Source organism: Symphalangus syndactylus, chromosome 18 (assembly GCF_028878055.3).
Source record: "Symphalangus syndactylus isolate Jambi chromosome 18, NHGRI_mSymSyn1-v2.1_pri, whole genome shotgun sequence".
NCBI classification, from domain to species: Eukaryota; Metazoa; Chordata; class Mammalia; order Primates; family Hylobatidae; genus Symphalangus; species Symphalangus syndactylus.
In genome coordinates, this window is record NC_072440.2 from 29,245,872 (window position 1) to 29,255,212 (window position 9,341).

Here is a 9,341-nt window from a genome sequence, read left to right on the forward strand (position 1 = left end):
TTAGATAGAGGATATTCTGTAACAGTGAGCAAGGAACTAAGAGAAAAATAGGTACTGAGCACAACTGCTGAATATGACAGGTTCTGGTCTGGTCTATTTTTTCTTTTTTTTTGTTTTTTTTTTTTTCTTTTTTTAGAGACAGAGTCTCTGTTGCCCAGGCTGGAGTGCAGTGGCACAATCATGGTTCACTACAGCCTTGAACTTCTGGGCTCAAATGATTCTCCCACCTTGGCCTCCCAAAGTTCTGGGATCACAGGCATGTACCACTGCACCCAGCTATGCTTTTTTTTTTTTCTTTTTTAAGCAATAATTTTAATTGTTCCTTCCCTTCACCTCCCAGTTTCTATCCTTAGACGCTCACATCCTCTAGGGCTTGGCTATAAAAGTTAACGAGGTAGCAGTTGCAAGCATTAGCAAGACGCTTTCGGCAGTTTGCCAAAAGCCAGGGAGCCCATCTTGAAAAGAACGTGGTCACCCCCTGCCATCATGCCCTGACTGCCCAGCATTCTGTGTGAGTGGCAAAGCCCAACTCAGGAACACAAAGCAAAAGACAGCACAGCACACACATGAACTTTTGCCACTTTTGTATTTTATTGTGGAACTGAGTTTTTTTTTTTTTCCTTTACATCAAATATCCTCAATGGAAGAGGGGATATTGCACACAAATATCATAAAAGCACTACATATTACTTTCACTGGAAACTAATTTTCTACATTAGATATGACTGGATAGGATAGAAGTGATGCAGGATTATAAGACATAATACCATACACAGCTGCAGACTGACACAAACACCATTCAGAACAAGAGAGAGGAGTGTGAAGTGCTTCTCAGCCGGGCTCAAGACCACTTCTTTCCAGTGCTGGAAAGAGGGGCTGCATGCAGTGTAGGAAAAGCGTGTCTCTGAACTGCCACAGGGTGTTCTCGAAAGGGCAGCCCGGTCTTGATGCCACTTCTCCATGGCTCCTGTTTTGGGGAGCTCCAAACAAGTGCAGAGAAGCTGCCTATTTTTTCCCTTCCTTTTCAGTTTTTGATGCTGCCTTTAAAAATCAACTTCATGAAGTCACAGATTTTTTAACAGTAAATAGTTTTAATACCAGGTGAATAACCTAATTGCTTTCAAAGAAATGCTCATCCCTAGGCTGCTTTTGGTGTATTGTTCAGTTGGTTAAAAGATAAAAGCTTACAGTTCCTTTCAAATGGAAACAGGATCTTTTCTTCTAAATCTGAAGCACAAAAAAAAAAGTTATTATCCTAACTCACAATATCATTACTGAGCAGGAACCTCCTGTGACAGGTGACTAAAGAGAGGCAAGAAAAGCAAATTCAGAATTGTAGAGCAGCTCCTAAGAGCTGAAATTTGGTAATAGAGGGAAAATGAAAGGTGGTAAGATTTCCATTAGCAAATGATTAAATCTTAATTAAATGAGTATTGGAAAGCTCCTAGACTGCATAAGCTATTGGAGACACTTAAAACATTCATATACACTGGGGAAACCATTCACTATGATATGTAACGTTAAGAAAAAAAATTTTTTTGAACTCCATGGAAAATGGTGTTTAAAGAGGGGAGGAGGGGAAGTTAGTCATTGTATCCAGTCCCACCACAAGACTGAGAAAGCATGCACAGGGCTCAGGGTTTTGAGAAAGGGGACAGAATTGGTTAAAATTGAAAATGGAGGATCATCTCTAACATTTAGTCTCTGCAAAATTTTGTTTAAGAATACTACCAAAAAGGTCATGATCATGAGTGCTATCTCGATAGAATCCCATCGTTTAAACAGAGTGTAAATTCCTTCCACTCAAATATTCAATCTATACAATTGGATTAAGTAATCAGTATGAACAAAGCTCCTAGAAGTCTGTGTCGATCTTTAGCTCTCACCATGAATGTACATGGTACATTGTGATGGCTGTTACTAAACTAATCGTGTATTTATGGAACTAGCAAAATTAGGTTAGTCACACAGGCAGGAAAGGTGTCTGGAAGGACAGGAGCAACCTGTAATGCGAATATTGGTTTTCTTGGTATACTCAGGCTCTGTGGTCATTATTGAGAACAATGGATGGAGAAAGGTACTGATAGATTTCATAGGAAAAAGAGCCAGCTGACTAGTGACAGTTTTTACATACTTTTCCCATTAAATCCCATAGCAAAAAAAAAAAAAAAAAAGAGAGAGAGAGAGAAAGTGAGGAGGGTGGAGTGGTTATAACTGAAGACTGGCTATAATTCTCCTACAATGTTTATAGTTTTTAAAGCAAAATAATGTACATGTTAAATACATTTAATTTGGGAAATTGGAAAATAACTTGCATCTTCTGTCAAAGAAAAATCAACCAGAGGTCTGGATTTGGCAAGAAGGCTGAAAATCTGGTTTTCTTCCCACGCATTATGTAGACCAATTCAACTTAAGAGCTAACCATTAAATAATTATCTTGAGTATCTTAGGTTGTCTTATAAAATAAACTTGAAGTAGATGAGTTTATACTCAATGAAATTCATTTGCGTCACAATGACTTTTCCATCATGTGTTAATTTCTTGTACCCTTAATATGTTATTTTTCAAGGACTTGAAAGAAATGGGGTAATAAATAAAAGCTGCATTTCTAGAGAAGCCTAACAAAAATAGAATATTAATTTTCTTTAAAAAAATTAAACATTTGAAAAATGTAATTCACAGCATTAAGTAGACTGCATAGGTCCTCAGTGAAAGGACCCTGAAGAAGCATTTTTTTAAACCCTCATCGTAGTTAGCAGTGCAAAACATAGACTTATCAGACAAAAATAAACTAAAATGTTAATTTTGAAATAAATAACTAACATAGAAAATAAAATGAGGTCATTGTTCTCTACTCCGTAGATCTTAGAGTCTGCAGGAAATGTAATGTGACAGAGCACAGCACAGTTGTCACGGAGAAGTTTGCCGCATCTGAACACTGGGTGCATTGATCTGCAACTTGAAACTTGATGTCAGTTTTAATCATGATCTGGCTTCCCAGGTTCACAGTTCAATGATGACAATGATGGAAATTTTCTCTAAACTCTACATGAACGGTAAGAGTTGAGAATTCATTTGTTTTCAATGTACTATTTCTTTTATTTTTTTTCCAGAAAAGAAAATCCCAAAGCAAATTTGTGCTAGGGTTCTTTGAACTTGGCTCTTTTACCTCATGGTTGAAGATCTTGAAAGAAGTATGTAGGATACCACTGAGTGATGTACTTGTCAAGGCCCTGAAAAGTAGCCTACCATGCCATTCTCCCCCACTCTCAAGTAGCACTTTTATGTTATGGGAATCAAGGGGTGGGAGGTATTATTATTCCTGGTAGTTATGGGTTTTTAATAAATATCATTACTGCAATATCAGACTTCAGTCTTGCCAGAACTTCAAAAAACATTATTCAATTTTTGTCTTACGAAACACTTTAAAAAAAGACTATCACTTGAGAATTTTCTTTGTAATTTCCTGTAAATGAAAACATTTGTTAAAAAGTTCATCTATGAAAAGTTCTCACATATCTTAAAAAAAAATTCTTCTGTACACTTGTTCCCATAATTATGTTGAAATTAATGGAAAATTTAAAAAGCCAATGTAAGACAAAGGAAGGTAAATACTGTACACTTGCTGAGAACCTCTTCCACCATAAGATTCACTGTTTTCCCAGTTCTGATCATAGAAGCCATTTCAGTCTTGAACTTGCAGTAGTAAAGAAGCTGTGAAAGGCACAACTTGTTTGACTGAGAGGCCACAGGTGCACTGAAGTAGGATTCAACACACATGACTCAGCATCAAACTGTTGGGCCAATCAGATCAGCTTCTAGTACCCCCACACACGCTCACCCACATGCTCCTTTAAGTATCTATAATCCTATATGGATGTTTTATAAACTTGCTGTCTCACATTAAAAAATAAGTGCATCAAGTATCTTTGTACATTCAAGTCACTTCCTAAGGCAAATTGTCTACCATATGTACTCCCAACTGCTTTGGTATTTGCTTCAGTTAATTGGGGTGGACTTGGGTGTTGCTGCATGCAGGTTAATCGACTCAGAGTGGACTAAGTGGGTGGACAAATGCTGGGAGCATGCCTTAGATCAATCTACTTGTGTGTTTAGAGTCTGAGAGTTCTGAATGGGGCCCAAACCACTTGCATGGCCAGTCTACACTCACTACATTATGTCAGTGTGCAGCCTTCAAACTGAAGGAGCTTAATTAAGATGTGAAAATATCACATGCCCTCATAACAAGTGTTGTTCTTTTTACTTTCTTCTAGCCAACTTGTTTTAGAAAATTAAGACTCTTTTTGATGACTCAGACTGACAAAAATGGAAAACTGCCTGTGTAGACTAAAGAATGCCTACTGCCTGAGAAAATGCAGACCTAATCATTGGTTTATTTTCTCCTTCTTACCCCACCCTGCTCTCTCTTTTTCTCTCTGGGTATCTCACCAGAACTCTCTGTCATTACATCTCCTTCTCTTGCATTCCTTTTCTTTCTCATTCTTTCTCTCTCTCTCTCCTGCATTATCTTTGTGCTCTCACTCTCTCTCACTCTCTCCCGTGCTCTCTCTCTCTCTAAGACAAATGCCTCTACCTAGCAGAAGTCAGTTGGGTTGGCTAGTGCATGGTTTCCAAATGTTCGGCAGAGATGAAGTGGGGTAGGTAATTTTGCAGGAATTTGAACCCTATTGTGGGAATACTGTTATTTCCCTTAGCAATCAGCAAAAACTGAGAAATTTAGTGACTTGCATCACCATGACACAGTATAGCATTTGGCAGGTAATTGTTCAGCGACTTAACTAGATGAATTGACTTTTTAGAAAAGGTGATTTCAAATTGAAGAATTTCTGGAAACAAAGTTCAGATCCTGTGGTGTGGCTGGCCTTGGTTTTTACAGTTCAATCTTGCATGCAGGGAAGGATTCATCTTGCATAACCACTGTACTGCTGCTTGCTAAAACCATGATGTTGAGGTCTTGCTGTTTCTCATGGGTCTCCTGGTACCATTCCCTCATCACTTCTGAGTCATGAGTTGGGATCAGTGTCACCTGCAGGGAGAGAAAAAAAAAAAAACAGCTATTTAAGGGCAGAAACAGAAACCACATGAAAAAAAAATTGAATAGCAAGGTATTAGACCACTGGAAAAAGAAGGGAAATGAGAGAAAAATTTTCTATTTTCCTCAAGAAATGCAAAGGATTTTTCAATGTATATTTTCCAGGAACCAGAATAAAGCTGCAAAGAAAAGCTATTGTTTCTAAGGGAAATTGAAGCCTGGAACCAAAAGCAATTAATCAGTTTCTCAGTTCTTCACTGTTAAGCGAAGTGCTTCTGTTAGGGTACAATTTTTTGTATTTCCTTTAACACAACTAGTAAGTTTTGCATAAAAGATATTGCATATTTAATCCAAGGAGTTTTATCGTGCACTTCAAAGCCCTCAAAAGCCTGATCATTGTGCGTAACTAACATTTTGTCCTGAGAACAAAGATCTGCACCTTTACTTTATGTGTGTGGTTTGGGATGGAGGTATGGGGTGGGTAAGTAATGTCCTGAATAGTATAAATTCCATCTAGTATTTAGTAGGGAGCCACTGGGTGCCTCTCATTAGATTTCATATGATTAACTAACAAGTAATTCTATATAATATGATACAAGCACAATTTACTAGGTAATTTTGTATAGAATCATAAATAAAACTTGATAAGCAAAGATCACAGCTGAATTAATAATGGCTGGTTCTAAGAATCATTTAAGGCCAGGAGTTCGAGACCAGCCTGGGCAACATACAGAGACCCTGTCATTAAATAAATAAGGGATGGTTTGTGGTCAGGCATGATGTTTGGGAGTTGGGAGTGTCCTGTGAGGGACTATATTCAGCAATGCTCCTACTGTGGAATTTCACATGGAGAGCTGTTTTTCTAAACTGCCACATTCCTAGCTGCAGTCTACTCATAAAACACAAAGGAAGAAAGGCAATTCCTCAGCAGCTCTCATATGGAAATATGACCGCTTCGATTCACACACACAAGACTCTTGGCATACTGGAAGAAGGGCAATTAATCTTAGGCCCATTTTGCAGATAAATGGTTTCTGCTTTAGTTAAGGTGTCTCTCCTCCACGGCCGTGGTTGGTGGTGATGCCAAGAATATTTCAGACTACCTACTGTGTGTTAAACTGACTTTGCTCTCAGGATATTTCGTGTGTGACAGACACAGGAGGCACCTCATGTGGATCCACAATCAGCCACATGAGGTGCCTCTTTAAACACGGTTCCTTCCCGTTGCCTCTGGACACAGCTCAATCTGCAGTGCAGACACTGTCAAGGAGTTCTCACCTGCATGTTGCTGCCCCACTGAGCCTTTCCTTCCAACAAAGCGTCCAGGACAGCCCGGCTGGGCTCCTCAGCAGCAGGGTCATTCCCACTCACCACGTAGTAGGAAGACCGCACTCTCTTGAAAAATTCCACATCAACATTCTTACTATTGCTGTGGTTAGGAATGTAGCACAGGTCCAAATACACAGGGAGGCCTGGGGGCACAGCAGAGGACTTGGTCGTCTTGGTAGTTCCTGGTCCTTGGGTAAATAAACAAAGACAAAGCAAGGTCATAGCAAGCTGAAGAGACCATACATCCAGCACATGTTCCCTACTCAATCACACCTTCCCTATTCAATCACAAACAGGTCCTCTGAGACATGCAAAGTGGTGACAGCATTTCCATCTCCCTGGTAATCTGTCAAGGGCACTTACGCTAGCAATGTGACAAAACATAACATGGTTGTTTACCACCTCAATAGGAGAACTGAAGAATGGGATAGTTTCCCTTTGTGGACAACCAACATTAGGAAGCAAGAAGAGTTTGAAGGCCTTTCCCAAGATGGCACTAGATATAATATCCCTCCTAAAGAAGTTGTTAATGTGCTTCTTTATTTGATAAGTGATCTAAGAAGTAGATTTTAAAAGTCAAAAGAAAACATCTGTATTTGGCAAAACATAGCTAAGTGATCTTAGTACTCTACTTTAGGGTCTCATTGATAGCGATTTTGTCCACAGCTGGATATTATACCCTAACATTCTACCTAGTAAATAAATAGTTTTGATCTTAACCCCACATGATTTCCAAGGCCCTCAGCACCTCCATCTCATTCATAAACTGATGAAACACCATATTCTCTCCTTAGCACAGTATTCTGAAAAGTAATACTTCTTTCCCTAGACAAGGCTGGATGCCAAACTTGGGCAAAGGAAGGTTCAGAAAGACTAGGCTTTCTCTAGCTAATCAGGACATATCAGACTACAACCAAAACCCCCAGTCAAATCACAAAGGTCTGGGAAGACTAACTTGTTCCAGTTAGGAAGTGTAAAGCTTTTGAAATGTTAATAGAACTAGCATTTTGAGGCAGTGGTTCTTCAGCCTGACTATATAATCAGAATCACCTCGGATGCTTAATACTCACACTCAGGCTTCATTCTCTAGAGTCTGACTTAAGTGGGCTTGGGTTGGGGGCCTGGCACTACTGTCTTTTAAAAGCACCCCAGGCGATTCTAATATGCAGCTGGTTTCATTGCTGTAAAGCCAATTAAAACACCAGCTAGATTTTATATGCTTAATCCTCTTTCTCCATAGGATATTTAAAGACTATCATCCCAGATTCAAAACCACCAGATAATTCTATCAACTGTCCAGTTTCATTTTTAGAGGTAAGGGAGTGGTGAGAATCAGCCAAAGTAATAATTAGATAAGCTAATTCATTCTATGAATATCAATAGGTTATTTTAATGAATCTGAGCTGAGAGCCCTCAAAATATCCAAAGAATTCCTAAAGAATTCTGATTTGTACTAGAAGTTTGTGAGTTACAGTTCTTCCAGTAATTAAACATGTCTGCAATTTCCCCCTCTACTCTAAATCACTACCATCAACATCAAATGAATATTGCTCACAGAAGGACACACTGACAGAACTGCTGAAAGTTGGCCCAGGTTTGCTTTAAAAGTCAATTAGTACTGCAACTTCGCCTTTTTAGATATCTAAAAGCATCTCCAAAATAAATGAAAATTAACTCATTTTCACTTATTACTTTGCCTTTAAATTACCTCTTTAAATGTCCAAAAAAAGTTTTTTTTTAAAATTGTGTGGGCTAGGATGTATATGTTCTGGCAAATTTGGGAGCAAATTTCAGTTGGTTTTTATCTGTTTAAATGGATTTCATGTTTTCTCCTAAGTGCAGGTCAGTTGTCAACTCTTTCAGATGAAAGGGTTAATTATCTGGTGGTTTTTTCATTCATTTTAAACATGAAAAAATTCCGATTATTTTCTATGTGCATGTAAAAAGGCCAGATGTGGTGAGAACTGAGTCTTAAAATTGATACTCCATTATTGTTTAAAGTAAAAATTTGCAGTTTTAACAAATGTATCCTAAAGTGTACTTAATTGGAGAGCTCCAAAGATGACGCTATCAGATTTTTCCCTAATAAATCAGGGCAATGTTACTTAAATTAGGTTGTGCCTTACATGTTTGGGTCCATTTATATTACTTTGTGAATTGTGATCTAAAATCTCTGAATAATTACCTAAAGCAAATAAAATGTATGAATGCCAATCCTTGTGATTGACGTGAAGCAACAAAACGAAGCAGTACTGCCAGAGACCAGTTCCATCAAAAGCCCAGGTCATTGCTGAGAACCTGATAAATCTGGGAATCATGACCAAACCATGAATGATCAAAAATCAGGGATATCTTCTCTTGCCAAGTGGAATTTAATTTGCTTATTTATTTATTTTCGAGAGACAGGGTCTTGCTCTGTCACCCAGGCTTGGCATGCAGTGATACATACAATTCTGGCTCACTGCAGCCTTGATCTCTTGGGCTGAAGTGATCCTCCTGCCTCAGCCTCCCAAGTAGCTAAGACTATAAGCATGTGCCACCACACCCAGCTTATTAAAAAACATTTTTTTTGTGTGTAGACAGGATCTTGCTATGTTGCACAGGCTGGTCTCAACCTCCTGGGCTGAAGCTAACCTTCCACCTCAGCCTCCCAAAGTGCTGAAATTACAAGCATGAGGCCATGCACCCAGCTTCCAAGTGGAATTTTAATCTAATCTAAAATAGCATTGAGTCTCTACTAATGAGGCCATGGGGTAAGAGAAGGGTAAGAAAAGAGCCATCAATGTTTTTCTCTCAATTTTCACTGGACACTCACTGGTCAACTGAAATTATAGTATTTTTTGGCTGACAAGAAAATGGAACACTGCCTTTGATGACGATTTATCTCCAGCCTGGCAATGTTTTAAATAAAAATGTGAACATTTTTAATTTTAAAATTTATTTTTTTTAAAAAAAGGAC

At 38.5% G+C, this 9,341-nt stretch overlaps 1 protein-coding gene across 2 annotated transcripts in view; it reads right to left on the reverse strand.

Annotated features, from left to right (window-relative positions):
* Positions 1–569: 569 nt before the first annotated feature.
* The window catches only part of MAP1B (microtubule associated protein 1B), a 98,997-nt gene continuing 90,225 nt past the window's right edge, over positions 570–9,341 (reverse strand). For both annotated transcript variants that reach the window (XM_055253802.2, XM_055253803.2), the window contains 2 exons: positions 6,332–6,570; positions 570–5,047 (listed from right to left, as the gene is read on the reverse strand). In XM_055253802.2, the coding sequence (XP_055109777.1) occupies positions 4,892–5,047; positions 6,332–6,570 (395 nt within the window). In that variant the 3' untranslated portion in view covers positions 570–4,891. The remainder of the gene's footprint in view (positions 5,048–6,331; positions 6,571–9,341) is intronic.